The sequence below is a fragment of the Cervus elaphus genome, chromosome 6 (assembly GCF_910594005.1).
Source record: "Cervus elaphus chromosome 6, mCerEla1.1, whole genome shotgun sequence".
NCBI classification, from domain to species: domain Eukaryota; kingdom Metazoa; phylum Chordata; class Mammalia; order Artiodactyla; family Cervidae; genus Cervus; species Cervus elaphus.
In genome coordinates, this window is record NC_057820.1 from 14745275 (window position 1) to 14765023 (window position 19749).

Sequence of the window (19749 nt, forward strand, 5' to 3'; positions counted from 1 at the left end):
ATTTGGGAAAGGAGTAGCTTTTTATTTTCTTTCTTAGAGAATCTTAGATACATTAAAAAGAATTCTGGGTTAGAGTTTAGGTGGAGTTACATTTTAACTCGTTACAAATTTGCATTCTTTAAAGAACTTAGCTGATAGATGAAACTTATGGAGTGAAGTGTTTCAGGGTGAATATTCTTTTCCTGTTCCTGTCTTCCTGTTCTATTATATATAACAGATTTTTTAAAAAATTGAAGACATTGAATTCTTTAAGTACACCGTTAAAAAAATTTTTTTTTTTTTTTTTTGGCTACACCAGAGGTCTTGTGGGATCTTGTTTCTTCGAACAGGAATCGAACCCTCACCCCCTGCATTGGGAGCATGGAGTCTTAACCACCGGACTTCCAAGGAAGTTCCTAAAAAGACCATTTAAAAAGAATTTGGTGTGAAAGTTTTTGAGCTCTTGTCTCTTGCCCAAATCTAACATCAAATGTAAAAGCAATTTTATAAAAATGAATATTTGCTAATACCATTTTCATAGAGCAGTCCTCTGACAAAGGAAATTATTTTATGACCATAATAAAACTTTCTACTAGACAGAAGCTAGAGTAGTTTGATATAAGGGGGAAAATGTGTGATAGTTTTGAATTGAATATATTTAAACTTAGTGAAGTTTAAAAATGAGATATTAATGATACCTACAATCACAATACCCACTTAGGACTTGAAATACAGTATGACAAAAGTTCTAGATGAAAGGAGACTCGTCAGGCTAACCAGTAATGTAGAACTGACTCAGTGTTTTTAAATATTGGGGGGAAAACACCCAGCCCACAACAATCAGGTTAATTCAGTCACATATGATGCCAGCTCATGTGGGTAAGATACATAATCTCAGTTCACACTGTGTTAGGTACATAAGTCTAAAACACAAGAGGAAGAAAGTGAACAAACTAGAGAAGTACAGAGTACTGTCTGTGTTCATAGAAGGGAGATCATGTCTTATTGGGAGAATTAGAGACTTCGTGGTAGAAGCATTACTTAGCAAACTAGGCCTTCACATCCTTCCACATGTGGAGAAGCTTTGAGGGCTTGTGCGTATACTTGAGGAAAGTGGAATAGTGAAATCTGTGAAATAGTAGAAGAATGAACTGAATCAGAACTGAACTGAAACCCTAGCTTCCACAATTTTCTACCTGTGTGACAGGGCAAGTCAGGGATGTTTAGGCCATCTGTAATGTCGTGGATGTGTGTGCTAAGGCGCTTCAGTCGTGTCCAGCTCTGCGACATTGTGGACTGACCCCCGCCAGGCTCCTCTGTCCATGGAATCCTCCAGACAAGAATCCTGGCGTGGGTTGCCATGCCTTCCTCCAGGAGATCCTCCTGACCCAGATCGAGCTCAGTGTCTCCTGCATTGGTAGGTTGGTTCTTTACCACTAGTGCCACCTCGTGATGCTTAAATGAGAGAGTGTAGTCAGCCCTCTGTATCTGCCGATTCGGTGTAAATGAAGGGCTAACTGTATTATATCATTTTGTATAAGACACTTGAGCATCATCTGGTTTTAGTATCTGAGGGAGGTCCTTGAACTAATCCTCCATGGGTACTGAAGGACAGCTGTATATGTAAGATTCCTGGAAAAATATGTGACACACACATATGGTTTGGTAAGTAGTGTTTCCCCTCCTTTTTCCTATGTTATGTCAAAAATTAGTGAAGGAGAAGATTGGAAGTAGGCTGGAGTCGAGCAAGAAGAGCCTTGAATGCCTGGATAAGCTCCTGAAATGCATAACATTAAACAGCTTGGAAGTGACACAGCCATATAAGTCTGGCAGTCCTACGTAGATGTTTCGGGATGGGATGGAGAGGCATGGTGATTGGTTAATGAACGATGCAAGAGTCTGAATTAGAGTGCAGTGAGAGAGAGGAGAGTTTAGGGAGAGTAGGAAGAAAGAGACAAATGGGAGAGAGGTTTTTCCCCAAGTAGAAATCAGGGGAATTGAAATTGATGGGTTATGTAAATCAAAAAAGGAGTCAGATATGGCTCAGGTTTTTGAATGAGGGCAGCTGAAAAAATGGCATTGCCACTTGGCAAAAGCAGAGGAATTAGAAAAAATAGCTGGTTTTAGAGGGGAGAGGATAGAGAAATTTGACTTTTCATGTATTTTTGTGATTCTCTTTCACTTGCAGTATGCTCTGAACCATAATGCAGGAGTTAACAGCACAGACACTTGGAAAGTGTCCTGCTGGCTAGGTTTGAGTCCTGACTCCACCACTTAAAATTATTATATCCTTAGGGAATTGACCCTTTTGTCACAACATAAAATTACCCATCTAAACCATTTTTAAGTGTCCAGCACATTAGTCTTAAAACACTATGTACACATTGTTGTGCAACACATTTCTGGGACTTTCCATCTTGCAAAACAGAAATGCATATATCTATTGAGCAATAATTCTCCTTTTTCCCCACCCCTCCGTCTCTGACAAACACCATTTTATTTTTTCCCTGAGCATATGACTGCTTTAGCTCCCGGGGGGAAGGTGGACGAGGGTGGGATGCCTTGGGAGATTGGGATCAACATGTATACACTGCTCTGTATGAAATAGGTAACTGAGGAGAGCCATGTACAGCACAGAGAACGGCCCCGTGCTCTGTGGTGATCTGAATGAGAAGCAATCCCAAGAGGGGACATATGTGTGTGTGTGTATAGCTGTTTCATTTTGCTGTATAGTAGAAACTTAACATTGTAAAACAACCATACTGCAGTAAAAATTAACTATTATCTTACGGTTTCTGGGAGGGAGGAATCTGGACACAACTTCTCTGGGTCCTCTGCTTAGGATTTCACAAGGCTGCAGTGAGGGTGCTGATCTGTGTTATCATATGGAGGCTCAACTGTGGAAAAATCTACTTCCAAATTCATTTAGAACGTTGGGAGAATTTCTGTGCAGCAGTGTGACTGAGGACCCTGACGTTTTCCTGACAGGTGGAGAACTCCCTCATATCCTGGGGATTGCCTGTAGTTTCTTGCTGCAGGGCTTTCTTTCCTTGGCACTTGGCTTCTTCAAGGCTTGCAGGTGACCCTCTCACTTCAGTCTGTTCGCCCAATCTTACATAATGCGACATAAGAGAGTGACACTTCATCGCCTTTCCATATTCTGCTGGTTAGAAGCAAGTCACAGGTTCTTCTTATCCTCAAGGGGATTATATGAAAGCATGCTTCACTGGGGGTCACCATTCTGTGTCCACCACAGCAACTTTAGGAAGATATTAATAACTGTAATCTGTAACATTTTGGTCCCTGTCAAAAGCTAGAAGGGAGAAGGAAATGGCAACCCACTCCAGTACTCTTGCCTGGAGAATCCCAGGGACGGGGGAGCCTGGTGGGCTGCCGTCTGTGGGGTCGCACAGAGTCAGACACGACTGAAGCGACTTAGCAGCTGCAGCAAAAGCTAGAAAACAGTTTTTTGATGCAATTAATAATAGGATAATATAGGAAAAGACTAGTTAATGTATTTATCATTTTCAGAAACTACATGTGAAGCTTCCATGCTAATAATACCAGTATTTGTAAGATGATTTATAATTTCATAAGCACTTGTAAAACCATTATTTCATTTGATTTACTTTTAGAATAGTCTTATGAAGTAGATAGATATACCTGTTTACAGATGAATAAGGTTAGCAGGGCCTTCAAAAAAACCTCACACATAGCCAGTAAGTGTATAATCACATATTTTAACATAAAATCTCTTTGTTACTCTCACTAAAGTAGAATGTAGCATAGAACTGTTGGTGGTGTGAATATTCATTAAATATGCTTTGATAAATGAGTAAATCTGACTTTATATAAATATAGTAAATTTGATACGAAAATGCAAATAAATGAGATTTTTATAATGCAAGTGTCTGTATTTAGCAGCACTGTATCTCTAATCCTCAGAATATTTCTTTAAGATAAGTGGCTTCTCTGTTTCACAGATGAGATAACTAAAGTTTTAGCAGGTTATCATTTGCCCAAGGTTATTCATTTGGTAAATGGTGGAACTGTGAGCTGACTTCAAAATCTAGCATAAGTCTATTTTAGTCAAAATACCCTCTATTTTTGCTTTGCATCATTGGATAAAGTCTTTAAATTTTCCAGTTTATAGCTTCTCTTTTTGGAGGTAGTGCATTCCATGTCTTAAAAGTAATGTGCTGTTGAATTGTTCTTAAATTAGATATTTTAAATAATTTTATTTATTTGTTGCTGTGCTGGCTTTTCTCCACCTGTGGCGAGCAGGGGCCACTCTCTAGTTGTGATGGGTGGGCTTCTCATTGTGATGGCTTCTCTTGTTGGGGAGAACGGGCTTCAGGCGTGCGGGCTCAGTAGTTGCAGCTCCCAGGCTTGAGAGCACAGGCTTAGCAGTTGCGGGGCACAGACCTAGTTGCTCCGTGGCATGTGGGATCTTCGTGGATCAGGGATCCAACCCACGTCTCCATCATTGGCCGGTGGATACTTTACCACTGAGCCACCAGAGAAACCCCTAGTTTTTTTTATTGTGGTAAAATACACACAGCATAAAACTATTTTTAAGTGCACATTTCAGTGGCATTAAATACATTCACATTGTTATGCCATCACCACTACCATCCATCCCTGTAACTCTTTTCATCTTAAAAATTGAAACTCTATACCCACTAAATAAGCCCCCGTTCTCCTCTCCCCACAGCCCTTGGCAATAGTCATTATACTTTCTGTCTTTATGATTTCACTATTTGCATCTCATGTAAATTGAATCATACAGTCTGTCTTTTATTTGATTTATCTCACTTATCTTTAATGTTCTTAAACATTCATCCACATTGTAGCAGAATAATATATTTATACCACATTTTGCTTATCCATTTATTTATGGACACTTTGATTGCTATAGTGAATAGTGCTGCTCTGAACATGGGATTGTAAATATCTCTTTAAAACCTTGCTTTCAGAGTCACAAAAGGGAAAGGAGTACGGAGGGATAAATTAGCAGGCTGGGATTAACATATACACACTGCCATATATAAAATAGATAACCAACAAGACATACTGTATAGCACAGGGAACTATACCCAGGATTTTGTAATGACCTATAAGGGAAAATAACCTGAGAAAGAATACACACACACACACACACAAATTTATGCGTGTAACTGAATCTCTGTACTGTATACCTGAAACTAACGTGACATTGTAAATCAACTATACTTTAATTAAAAAAAAAATGTTTTCAGTTCTTTTGGATATATGCCCAGAAGTGGAATTGCTGCATGATATGGTAATTCTATTTTAAATTTTTTGAGGAACTACCACACTGTTTTCCACAATGGTGGTACCATTTTACACTCCCACCAACAGTACACAAGGGTTTCAGTTTTCTGTTGATCTTTGCCAACACTTGTGGGCTTTGGTTTTAGGGTAATGCTGGCCTCATAGAACAAATGGGGAAGTGTTTCTTCCTCTTCAGTTTTTTGGAAAAGTTTGAAAAGGAAGGTATTAGTTCTTCTTTAAATGTTTGGTAACATGTACTGGTGAAGTCACAAGGTCCAGGGCTTTTATTTGTTGGGAGATTTTGATTACTGATCAGCCTCCTTACTAGTTATAGGCCATAGTTATAGAAATAGAAAACAGATTTTCTATTTCTTTGTGATTTAGTGTTGATAGGTTTTGTGTTTCTAGAGACTTGTCCTTTTCATCTAGATTATTCAATTTGTACAGTTCATAATTTTCTCTTACACTGTTTTTTGATTCTTCAGAATCAGTAGTATTGTCTCCATTTTCGTTTCTGGATATAGTGATTTGAGCCTTCTCTTTTTTCTTAGTCTATCTAGTTGAAGTTTTGTCAATTTTGTTTATCTTTTTGGAGAACCAGCTTTTAGTTTGATCGATTTTTCTCCGTTGTTTTTCTGTTCTCTTTTTCATTTCTCTTTGCTCTAATCTTCATTATTTCCTTTCTTCTGCTAGGTTTGGGTTTAGTTTATTCCTCTTTTTCTAGTTCCTGAAGTTTTAAAATTAGGTTGTTGATTTGTCTTTTTTTTCCCCCAAGTGTTTCAAAACTGTAAATTTCCGCTTGAGTGCTACTTCTGCTGCATGTCATGAGTTTAGCATGTTGTTTTTGTTTTCATTTGTCTCTTAAGTATTTTCTAATTTCCCTGTGATTTTGTCTTTGATCCATCAGTTTACAATTATGTTAATTTCCATAATTTCATAAATTTTTCATTTTTCTGTTACTGATTTCTAAATTCATTCTGAACTGATTAGAGAAGATACTTGGTGTGATACCTATCTTTTAAAATCTACTGAGTCTCAATTTATGGCCTAACATGTGGTCTCTTCTGGAAAGTGTCCCATGTGCTTGCACTTGAGAAAAATGTGTATCCTGCTGTTGTTGAGTAGAGTATATGTTGAGTTCTGTATATGTCTGTTAGATCTAGTTGGTTTATTATGTTAAGTCTATTGATATCTTCAACTGTTAACTGTAGGACTGTCTATTTCTCCATTTCTTAGTTTTTGTTCCATATATCTTCATGACTTGTCATAATACGTGTTTATAGTTGTTACATCTTCTTTCTGTATTGAACCTTTTATTAATATATAATTTCCCTTTTTGTTTCTTGTAACATTTTTGATTCAGTCTTGTTTTTGTCTGCTACTGGTATAGCCATTTTTGCTGTCTTTTGGTTACTATTTGAATGAAATCTTTTTTCAGTCTTTTCCATTTCAACTGCTTTGTGCCTTTGGATTGCAAACAAGGCTTGTGTAGACAGCATATAATTGGATCATGTGTTTTTTTTTATTTTGCCAAAATTGGAGCATTTAATCCATTGACATTTGGTGTTACAAGCCAAAATTACAGTAATGGTAGCTTTTTATATTAATAACTTGTTAAAAGTTCATCTCTCAGATACAAAAAGTACAGTTACAAACTGCTGTTACAGTAATACTAACTTTCGTTGTTATCCATGTGTGTCTTTCATATCATGTGGCTTTGAGTTACTGTCTAGCATTCCTTCATTTCTTTCATCTGTAGGACTTCCTTGAATTGCAGGCCAGGTCTAGTGATTTTGAACTCCATCAACTTTTGCTTATCTGGGAATATCTTAACTTCTCTCTCACTTTTGAAGGACAGTTTTGCTAAATATAGATTCTTGGTTGACATATTTTGTCTTTTAGTACTTTGAACATATCTGCCCATTATCTTTTGGCCTTCAAAGTTTCTGATGTGAAATCCTCTGATAAACTTACTGAGGATCACTTGTATGTGATGATTCACTTCTCTTATTTTCAAAATTCTTCTTTATCTTTTTGGAAGTTTGACTATAATATGTCTCTGAGTTCATTTGGAGCTCGTTAGATGTGTATGTCTCTCATAAAATTTGGGAAGTTTTCAGCCATTATTTCTGTGCCCTTTTCTTTGTCTCTTACTCATCCAGGACTCCCATGATATGAATGTTGGTCTGTTTGATGTCCCACAGGTCCCTTAAGTGCTGTTTATGTTTCTTCAATCTTTCTGTTCCTCAGGCCTTTGTTTTAATTTCAAGTTTGCTGAATCTTTTTTCTACCTGTCCAGGTCTGCCTTCAAATCTCTCTAATGAATTCTCAATTTTAGTTATACTTTTCAGTTCCAGAATCTCTTTATGATTGCTTCTTAGGTTTTCTGTTGCTCTACAGTTCCATTTTGTTAACATGAATGACTGTACACATCTTCCTTTAGTTCTTTGAGTATCTTTAAGACAGTTTTAAAATCTTTGAAAGAGAGCTAATGGAATTTTTCCCAGACAGAGACAGTTTGTGATGATTTATTTTTTCCCTTGAATAGGCCGTACTTCCCTATTTCTTTGTATGCCTTATGATTTTTTTGGTTATTGAATCTAACAATGTGATAACCCTAGAAACCAGATCTTCCCTATTCCTTAAGATTTGTTGTTTTTTGTTATTGTTTGGCCTTTTGTCGTTGTTGTAGGCTGTCTCTACACTGAAGATCACCCTGAGGTATAAACCTAAAGTCTTCTCAGGTTTTTTTCTGAGCATTTTCCTGGGCGTGCATGGTCACTTTATAATTTTCTGTGCATATGCACTTGTTTTTTAGTGCCTTAGTCTTTAGTATTTTGCTTGTAAAGGGGAAAAAAGCAGAAAATGAAGGGGTGAAGGGCACCAGCCTTTAAAATCTCCTGGAATTCACTTCAGATGAGAGGGAGGGACTTGAAACGATGGGAGAAGCTGGAGTAGCAGTGGTGGCCTACCCTTTGTCTGCACCTCTGTGATCAGAAATAGCAGGCAACAATCAGAGGAGAGATCCCTCATTTCTGAGGACAGGGTCCTTTTTGCCTGCCGTGGCTCCTGCAGACTCTGCAGGCTGTTCAGGGGCAGCTGCTTACCCTTGGCTGAGGGGGGCAGCTGCTGCCGTACAAAGAGCTGAAGTTGACCGAAGCTAACTGACTCGCCGACTCGGTCCTCTCTGGGAGGTGTGAGCCTTCAGCAGGCTTCAGAGCTCCACAGCAGTTACCGCAGGTGGGTCCGCTGGTGCAGTGGTTGTCTGTGTGGGAGACCGATTGCTTGTGCTTCTGCTCTACCATCGTCCCGTAATTTTCCAATTAGATTTTAAAAGAGTCCCTTCACTGATACAAAATAATTAGCTGAGGTGGTTAACATAACATTTAGTGTAAAAATATAAAAGTCACTTGCTCTTTTTTCAGCAGTGATTTATATGGTCATATTACATATATAATATTGTAAACTATAATTTCTAGTAATCATTTTGAGGGGTTGTTTTTTATGTGTGTTCTGTTATTTCTTTAAATCTCAGCAAACTGGACAATGGCATTTGAGTAGGTTTTGAGAAATGTCTGAAGTTTAGTGGACTGCATCTACCTTCTGCCTTCTCCCCATCCTTTACAAAAGAATAGATGGGATGTTTCAGAAGAGAGCTGTTTTAAAAGAAGAGTGTTGCAAATGGCTTCAGAAGCTGTGAATGCAAAACAGGCTAGGAATCGCTTCACAAAGGGGAAAAGACAACAGCAAATAAAGAACAGATCTTCACTTGGTGATGGTGATGCAGAAGACTCCTTTCTCTTTGAAGCAAATGAAGCTTGGAAAGATTTTCATGGTTCTCTTCTTCAGTTTTATGAAAATGGAGAACTCTGTGATGTCACACTGAAGGTCAGACTGCCTTTTTTTCTTTCTTTTTTCAACCTCTTCAGCGTATTATGTAAAATCATGGTTTCTATAACCACACAAGGCAAATTTTGGGTGCTGTACTTAAAATCAGAATGGTTTTATTTTCAGTCCTTTCTTCTGTTGATGGGGAAGGGACATAAGTAAGGGTAAGTAAAGGGAACTTAACATAAGAAAAATTACTGTACTAGTTAAATGTTGATATTCACTGTTTCTTAGTTTCACTTCTGAAAGTTCTGGAGCCCTAAAACAAATAGTTATTATTTGTGAAATGAATAAATTGCTGCTGACCAGATAAACTTTTAACTTAAAAAAAAATTTTTTTTATTAGTTGGAGGCTAATCACTTTACAATATTGTAGTGGTTTTTGCCATACATTGACATGAATCAGCCATGGATTTACATGTGTTCCCCATTCCGATCCCCTCTCCCGCCTCCCTCTCCATCCCATCCCTCTGGGTCTTCCCAGTGCACCAGCCCTGAGCACTTGTCTCATGCATCCAACCTGGGCTGGTGATCTGTTTCACACTTGATAGTATACTTGTTTCAATGCTGTTCTCTCAGAACATCCCACCCTCGCCTTCTCCCACAGAGTCCAAAAGTCTGTTCTGTACATCTGTGTTTCTTTTTCTGTTTTGCATATAGGGTTATCATTACCATCCTTTTAAATTCCATATATATGCATTAGTATACTGTATTGGTCTTTCTGTATTGTATCTTTCTGGCTTACTTCACTCTGTATAATGGGCTCCAGTTTAATTAGAACTGATTCAAATAAATTGTTTTTAATGGCTGAGTAATATTCCATTGTGTATATGTACCATAGCTTCCTTATCCATTTGTCTGCTGATGGGCATCTAGGTTGCTTCCATGTCCTGGCAATTATAAACAGTGCTGCGATAAACACTGGGGTGCACGTGTCCCTTTCAGATCTGGTTTCCTCGGTAACTTAAAAATTTTGATTTATTCACTTACTCTTGATGTTTAGAAGTGAGAATTTTTTATTGTATATGTAGCTGCACTAGTGTTTTACTATATGTTCCTATTCTGGTGCAAGCATACCTCTCTTTTTTTGCATTTGGCTTTGTTGCATTTTACAGATAATGCATTTTTGCTTGGATTTTTGTTTTATTTTTTACAGATTGAAGGTTTGTGGCAACCCTGAGTTGTCAGATGATAGTTAGCATTTTCGAGTCTTTTAAACATAAGTTCTATATGCAGTGGCAAACAAAAAAAATCATTTGATATGCTTTATTTTGGTGATCTGGAACTGAACCTGCAATATCCCAAGATATGCCTATAATTTAATCTTTTTCAATATTATCGTTTTTAAGTGAGATTGTTTATTTATACCTGATAGTGAACTAGACTTGGATGAAAAAGACTTTAGTAAACTGTGTCAAAGGTTATGTTGCTCTGCTACCAAAAACAGTTTTAATAAAATTGGAAAATTGATAAAGCAGTATGAAAGAGCCTATATTCTGATTGTTTCTCATTGCTCATTTAAAGTACTTTCTTACTATTATTCTTATTTCTTACTGTGATATTAAGCTTTTTTGAGGATTTGTGTGCATCCATGCAGAATTTTTTAACATGAGATTTGCCACTTTGTGATCTCTTAGATTCTGCTTTCTGGTCCTGATCAGTCAGGTTTTAGAGCTCAGAGTTGTGGGGATTGAGGACATCCTTGGAGAATCAGATCAGGGTACACTCAGCAAAAGTCTGTAAACTGAATGCATAAATTCTGAGTTTCAGGCTCAGAATGTCCAGGAGTATAGAGTTTTACTGTAAATAAATGACCTATATTCTCTTTAATTCTAAACTTTTGGTGTCTTTACATATTTCTAGGTCCTAAGATATTGAGAAGAAGACCATTAAATAATTTTACTGACTTTATATGAAATTTAGCCTTGTATACATTTTAATGAAGGAACACCTAAACTCGTTGATTTGTACAGTATATTATGTTCAGTCTAATTACTGTTGTTCTAATTTTCAACCATGCTGTGAAATTCAGTGACCCACAATAGCTTTGGCAAAAATAAAAATGTAAAATAGATTATTTGAATTTAATAAATTATCAGTTCAGTGTATCAGTGTAAGCTGGAAAACAAATATTATTGACTGTATCAGTATATAATTTTTAATAACTACTGCATATAAACTTTCTTAAGTGAGAAGTATGGATACAGCCATTTTAGGGCAAGTGATAACTTAATCTCATAACTTTCCTTTGTTTTATTGAGTGACTTCAGCAATAGGTTGAAATGAAAACTTGAGAAGAACCTATAGGGGAAGCCCCAAAATGCTACATTTGAAGCAGTGACAGAGGTCATTTAGGAATGAGAAACTTCATAATTTTATGATTTTAATTTTTCAACTATAAAATTATGATTCGATTTTTGTGAGGAATAAGTGAGTTAACATGTAAAGCCCTTAGAACAGTGCTTAATACATTAAATAATAAGTAATCAATTCTTAGGATCATTATGTATACTACTGTTATTGTTCCAAAGAGGTCAGATAATGCTGCTATGATATATTCTGTTCCTGTCATTAGGAGGAATTACAGTCTTTTAGCAGGTCTGTTATTGGATTTATTTCTTAATTCCAATTCAATATTTCTTAAACTTTCAGAATTTAACTATCATATAATAAAACAACTAAACCCAGTAGGATTATGGGTAGTTTATAATGCTTTGCTCAATGTAAACTTCACTTTTTACATTCATATAACCTTGAGGATTATACTTTGAAGTGTTCATCTCCTTTTTTCTATTAGCATGCTTCCTTTGATCATTATTGCTTTTAGGACAAACATTTCAGAAAGGCAGTTATCAAAATTTGTTTTATTATTCATATGTAAGGCCATTAGTGTGTTTTTAAATTCCAAAGTGAGCACCTAAATTGGAAACAACAAGTAAGTTCATTTAACAGGTTATTTACGAAGGTCTTACCACAGTACACAGAGAGTATAAATAAATCTGAATAATATGCTATACTTGCATTGAGGGAGTTTAAGGTTTAGCTGGATATAGACACATATACAGCTAACTAAAATACAATTTAGTAACTGTCATTTTATGACATTTTTATGGAAGCAAAGGGACAGGATCTATTAATTATGTCTGCGAGGTGATTGGAAAGGCTTCACATAGGAGATTATATATTATCTTAAGGTCATGCCAGCTTTACCAGAAAGGTAAAACTTATTTATATATTATGTTTATTAGTGAAAATATTTTTAAACAACATATCTCTTGGTAACACTAAAATTATAAATGAGGGAAGATTCTTAAGGGCAACAGTTTGGTTGGGGAATAGACAGGGAAATTGTCTCAAAAGGGGTATTGCATAGCACTCATAATACTTAGATTATGTGTCACAGATCAACAAGAATAGCATCTGCAAAGATGCTTTTATTCTTTATTTAGTCTGAGGAAATGTCATTGTCTGTTTAATTTTTTTCATTGTCCTTTTTAAAGATCATAGTTAATTTACCTGAAGAGGTTGATAGAGATTATTAAAGGAGGACAATCCCTTCCATCATCTCTTGATGCCACCACTGAGATATGTTTCATTCATATTATTTAGCTGCTTATTTTGAAACTGCATGTTTCTGTGATGTTTAAAATTTTCTTTTAAATATTTATTTATTTGGCTCCACCGGGTCCTAGCTGTGGCATGGGGGATCCAGTTCCCCAATCAGGGACTGAACCCAGATCCTTGCATTGGGAGCACCAAGTCTTAGCCACTGGACCACCAGGGAAGTTCCTGTGATTTTTTTTTTTAAATAAGTATTTATAAGATTCTAATGAACATGTTTAAGACTCTAAGTGTTATAATTATTTGCCATCAAAATTTTCAGCTGATCAGGTAAGAATAGTGCTCTGAAAGATTGCAGAGAAACAAAATATTCGAGCTCCACTAGAGTAGTGTACTTCCAAGAGGTAAAAATGATTAAAGTTATTATCCTTATAAATGTAACAGTTCCTGACTGGAGAGCAGACATAACCTAATAAAAGAAATGATAAAGGAGAAAGTGATTTTATATTTAACACTTAAGTATTCTGTGTTAACTCTAATAAAATGATGATCACTTCTACTTTTGTCCATTCAACTAGTAAGTCAATATTTTGATTTTTTTCCATATTGCTCAGAAGAAGGGATATTTGAGTATTTATATCCATAGATCCTTATTTATTTGACCACCAAAATGCTACTTAAAATTTATTATTTTCATTGTGCAAGTTTTTTAAGTAAATGTGAGATAACATTGTAGAACAGTGAATGTGGCTAGACTTTGTGATAGGGTAATTCACTGCAAGTCAAGACATTTTCTTGAGTCTTAAACATTTAACCCCTTCTTGACTTTGACAGTTAAACATGTTTTTGGCTACTCAGACTGATTAAAATTGGTGGATTATTGAAAAAACTAGGTAATTGAGCTAAAAAGGCAAAATTACTACATGGGATTAAACTGAAAAATTAAAATACAGCTTATAAATGGATGTAAAAGGAGACTTGGGTATATAGGCTTTTTCTCTCCTACTATGTGTCTTATGGACTTTTATTTCAATATAGTCCTCAGACATTTAGTTTGAGTTACTGTTAAGTGGCATAACTGCAAACACTTCAACTTAATGTATACTTTAGTTTTTGTTTTAATGGTTTTTTTTAAATTTAGTGTATTTTCAACAATTCATGTTAATGGGGTTATACAATTAATACTTAGAAATGAAGTAAATCTACGTAAGAACAATAGTTTGTAAAAGAATAGTTCACAGGATAGCCAAGTTTTTAAAAAGTATTAAAAATGTAAAGATTAAATCAGTTGAAAAATTGTTCAGTTATTGGTGCTTCCTACATGGCTCGGTGGTAAAGAGCATGCCTGCCACTGCAAGAGACACAGATTAGATCCTGGTCGGGAAGATCCTCTGGAGGAGGAAATGGCAGCCCACTCCAGTACTCTTGCCTGGAGAATCTCATGGACAGAGGAGCCTGGAGGACTACAGTCCATGCGGTCACAAAGAGTCGGAACGTGACTGAGCAACTCAAAGGGCATTTATAAGCAAAACCATTTTGTACCTTGTAACATTCCTTCGGCCTTTTCTTTCGAAGTTCTTATTTTAAAATTAGTTCCCAGATAGTAAAACACAACTACATTACATAATCAAAATGTTACATGGAAACCGGATAATTGCTAAAACACCACTATCTTATTACTTACTGATTAATATACAGTGCTGGAAAAACTGAGTATCTACTATGTTAAAAAGAAGATAAAAGTAAGAGGCACAAACTTATGTATGGAATAAGTACAAGAAAATGTTGTACAACATGGGGAATATAGCCAATATTTTATAATAACTGTTAAGTAGAATATTACAGAGGATGAGTTGGATAGTATCACTGATTCGGTGGACATGAGTTTGCGCAAGCTCCAAGAGTTGGTGATAGACAGGGAAGCCTGGCATGCTGCAGTCCATGGGGTCACAAAGAATCGGACACAACTGAGTGACTTAACTGAACTGTAGTAGAATATAACCTTTAAAAACTGTGAATCATAATATTGCACGCCTGTAACGTACAGCAACTATACTTCAATAAAAAAAGATATGTCTTCTCAGTATCAAGAACTTCCAGATGGAAATATAGATTTGTGAAAACATAAAGCCATGAATACTAAAAAGAACACCCAGAGTAAATATGTATGGAATATTAGAATGATTCCCACTTAAGCATAGCACCTCATGCAGAAGTCATAAAGAGAAATGTTGGTTGATTATAAAAATCCATGGGGGATGAATTTAAAGCACACTTAGAAAAGAAGTTTTGAAATATATGTATGACAAATGACTAATATTACAAAAGTCTGAGGCATTCTTACAAATAAAAAAGTTCATAGAAAAGAGTTCATAGAAGACATAAAAGTAGTCCAAAATTTATGAATGATTCAATCATATTAGTAAAAGATAAAACTAAAACAGTGAGAGACTTCATTTGTTGAATTGGCAAATATTTAACAAGTTAATACTCAGAATATGGTACAAGTATTGTAAGCAGATCAGAAATGGACAATTTAGCAATATGTATCCAAACTGTACTTATCCTTTGAAGCTGCATTACCATTTTATATAGGAAATTATGAATAGAAAGTGGATACAAAGATTCTCTTACAACAAAGTTCACTACTGTGTTTATAATGGCAATTATGGAAAGCAGTCTAATTTTTCAGCAGTTAAAGTGGTGATGTTTCAGTGATGTTTCTTTATTACATTTCTGTAAAATATCATTTCAAAATGATTTAAATAGGAATGAAAAAACTTCAATTAAGCTTATAATAAATACTACTAAATATTGATTTGTTTACTCTGCTTCAGTTTTCTCAGTGATAAATTGTCGATAATGATAGTATCTACTCATAGGACCATTGGGACAATTAAGTCAGTTAATATATGAAAAACAATGAATAGTGCCTGACACTAACTATAGTTAGCAATACTGTGTCGTATATTTGAAAATAGCTAAGAGAGTAGATCTTAAAAGTTATCATCAGAAAGAAAAAAAAATGTATAATTAGGTGATAGTTACTAAAACTGTGGTAATTCTTTCACCGTATATATCATATGTATCATATATATCACCAAATATATCAAATCATAATGTTGGGTACCTTAAACCATGTTAGATGTCAGTAAAAGTGGAAAAAAAGTTTTAAAGTAAAAAGAGACTCAGACCCTAAAGAAAACATAGTGCTTGATACATAGTAAGTGCTAGGTGATGTTTGCTGTTATTCATTAATTCACAAAATACTTCTGAAATGTGAGATAATATAGAAAAATCTAGTTTTATGATATGCACATTATAGATACATATATAAAAGATTTGATTCTAATTTGGAAGAAGAAAATTGACTGACTTTAAAAAAATTAGCCTAGGTTGACAGTAAGTGACCAAAGGATTACATTGTTAAATGCACTAAAATTGTTTGGAGGTTTTGCCCCTGCTGCAGCATATCCTCTATGCCAGTCTCAGGTTTATTTTGATATTAAACTAAGTCTGCTTTTTTCTTTTGAACAGGTTGGCTCAAAGCTAATCTCCTGTCACAAGCTGGCCTTGGCTTGTGTTATTCCCTACTTCAAAGCCATGTTTCTCTCTGAAATGGCTGAAGCCAAGCAAACACTGATTGAAATAAGAGATTTTGATGGTGATGCAATAGAAGACTTGGTAAAGTTTGTCTATTCTTCACGGCTCACTTTGACAGTTGACAATGTCCAGCCTCTCTTATATGCAGCCTGTATTCTACAGGTTGAACTGGTGGCTAGAGCTTGTTGTGAATATATGAAGTTACATTTTCATCCCTCCAACTGTCTGGCGGTAAGAGCCTTTGCAGAAAGTCACAATCGAATAGACTTAATGGACATGGCGGATCAGTATGCCTGTGAGCATTTTACTGAAGTGGTGGAATGTGAAGACTTCGTAAGTGTGTCGCCTCAGCATCTCCATAAGCTTTTGTCCTCCAGTGACCTAAACATTGAGAATGAAAAGCAGGTCTATAGTGCTGCCATCAAGTGGCTTCTTGCCAATCCTCAGCATCATCCCAAGTGGTTGGATGAAACACTTGCACAGGTGGGGACAAATAAGATCGTATATAGAAAGGAAATGATAGGGAAACAAATCAGCATGTTCCATTTACCATAAAAGGTGGGGATTATCGATTGCTGTAATATAATGTGAAAATAGCTTTGACTCACTTTCCTGTACCATTTAAGGATAGGTCTGAACATGCTATATTTGAATTAGAAATGTCACTACCTTCTTTTTAACTTGAATATTTACAAAGCCCCTTTGAGATAGTAGTAATGAATATTTTATTTATGCTGAAATGTTCTGAGAAAACAGTTCTAAATTAATTTATAACTATTGTTTTATAATATAAAGTTTCTAAACTTACTGAACTGCTTTGCTAATGAGTTCCTAGTGCATATAGACTTGTTCTCCAAAGAATTAATAAGACATCACTTTGTTTTCTTCCCTCACCATTTTGTAGCTTCAGAAATGTCTCTTTGTTTACTTTTCCTATCAATAGGAGTTTCTTAGATAGGGAGATGACAAATAGGCCTTAGAATTACCTTAACAATAAGTTGGCCTACAAAACCAAAAAGTTTTATTATCTTGCACCTGTATCATATATTTGTGTATGTGTGTGTGCCTTTAACTCAGAATCACATTATGGGGTTTGATCATCCCTTTAATATACTAGACAGTCAATGCATCTTTAAGAGAAGAATGGTGAGTGCTTCTACTGAAAGAAGGGGATTATTCCTGAGTATAACCTTTCAAGTTGAAGAAAACAACACCTATTTGCTTCTGATATGAGCATGTGTGTGTGTGTGTAAGAAATCACATTTCCATATGTTTGGTCTTAGCATTAAAAGGCAAACAAACATAGCAGCATAATTGTGTTTTGATTGTACGTTTTCTTTAACAGCAAGGGGCCTTACGATTATGACAGTACCATATTTGGAAGTGAATAAGTAGCTTGAATTAAGACAATTGAATTATTTTATCCAATCTACTTAAATCTGTTTAAAGGGGAGGATATAGTTAACATGTAATCTGATTTCATTAGTACCGACCAGTACTGGGAATTGCTTTAGAACTTGGCATAGTGAACTTCATTCACATGTTAGAAAGTAAATGAGATTTGAAGAGAACATTGCTGCAGTGAAAGTAGAGAATGAGCTATCCAATTGCAACTTATATTTATGTCTGCAACCATTCACGATCTTAGGTTCGTTTGCCGCTGTTGCCAGTTGACTTTCTCATGGGTGTTGTGGCAAAAGAACAGATTGTCAAACAAAATCTAAAATGTAGAGATTTATTAGATGAAGCAAGAAATTACCACCTTCACTTGAGTAGCAGAGCAGTACCTGACTTCGAATACTCCATTCGGACTACCCCAAGGAAACATACTGCTGGTAATTAAATTACTCATTTTATCAACTCTGCTGGAAGGAGTTTTGTTCTTTTTGAGGGTTGTTCTGTGACTGTCTAAACCTAATTGTAAGATGACTTAGTATCAATTGTCTTAAAATAGTAATTGGCAAATAAGGTTATATATGAATTTTTACCGTACATGACTTCAGATAGTTTTATTAATAAGCCAATTTTTTTAAAAGCCATAACAAAACATATACACTCTGAGGAGTCTGCTGAAATATCTCTTTCTTGAGTCTTTTTGATTTCTTCTAAGCAGAATTAGTTCCTCTGTCATTTTTGCTTAAATAACACTTGCTTTGCGCTTTTTTCACTGTGTTGCACTGAAATTTATTTGACATGTTTTGAGCCCTTTAAAGACAGGTAAGTATCTTAATAGGTTTGTATCACAGGTACCAGGCATGGAGCTTGATACGTGTTATATATTTAAATATTTGTTTTTTTTCATTTCACCACAGCAAAACAAGGTACTAAATAGATCTAATGTTAGTATAATAGACTATATTAGACTCTTAGAATGTAAAGCTTTTATACTTGACAGGCAAGTAGTTTTGCCTTTATTTGCCATAGTTTTCAGACTTTTATGTTTTCCTGAGAAAATAAGTCTATGTTCACTTATGTTACTCTTCATAAAGAATATGTTTGTGGGACAAGGGGAAATAAGTGTGGTCTATGAATTAGGAATCAGTAGTCTGAACAGAGACTTCCTGTACATCTGCTGTGACTTAATGGGGTTATTAAATAAAGAGATACGTGAAATAACCTAAAAAAAAAAGGCAATACATGATCATAAATAGTATGAAGTAAGTTTGAACATGGTAGATCTGCCTATGAGGAAGTTGTTGTTCGGTCACTCAATCGTGTGCAACTCTGCGACCCCATGGACTGCAGCACACCAAGCTTCCCTGTCCTTCACCATCTCCTAGAGCTTGCTCAAATTCATGTCCTTTGAGTCAGTGATGACATGCAACCATCTGATTCCAGCTTGTGCTTCATCCAGCCTGGCATTTCACATGATGTACTCTGCATATAAGTTAAATAAGCAGGGTGACAGTATGCAACCTTGACGTACTCCTTTCCCAATTTGGAACCAGTCTATAGTTCTTCTAAATAATTAGTGTGACATGAAAAGGATGGCTTATTTATTTTCCCTCTTTATAGGTTGATATCAAGTATTAAATTTTTTGAAGTGTAATTTTTTTTTAGCTGTGAATCCTATTTCAAGGGTTAAGGTGTTTAATTCTTTAGATTCAGATGTAAATTCAAAGATCTTGGCAGTCTATATTATATGCCAAACGTATATTATATTAGACCCTCATATCATGATCTCTTACATGATTGCAAGAACTTAGTGAAGGATTTGATCCTTATTAGAAAGATGGTGTTACTCTGTCTTATGGATAAGGGAAAAAAAATCAGAGAGGGTGAAAAAATGCACGGGGCCACATGGAACAATGGAGAAAGAATTTGTGTCCTGATCTTCATTTTAATTTTTTCCATTCCATGTCATATTCCTGGATGATCTATATAGCTGAAATATTAGGGTCCACTTAAATAAAATCTAATTGG

At 35.5% G+C, this 19749-nt stretch overlaps 1 protein-coding gene across 3 annotated transcripts in view; it reads left to right on the forward strand.

The window, feature by feature from the left end:
- Positions 1 to 19749, forward strand: part of KLHL8 (kelch like family member 8) — a 49125-nt gene that overhangs the window by 13574 nt on the left and 15802 nt on the right. For 2 of the 3 annotated variants that reach the window (XM_043906237.1, XM_043906238.1), the window contains exons 2-4: positions 8810 to 9162; positions 16261 to 16809; positions 17975 to 18161. In XM_043906237.1, coding sequence (XP_043762172.1) covers positions 8956 to 9162; positions 16261 to 16809; positions 17975 to 18161 — 943 coding nt within the window. In that variant the 5' untranslated portion in view covers positions 8810 to 8955. Of the gene's footprint in view, positions 1 to 5411; positions 8515 to 8809; positions 9163 to 16260; positions 16810 to 17974; positions 18162 to 19749 lie in introns of those variants that run through there. The other variant, XM_043906236.1, reaches the window with a different exon arrangement.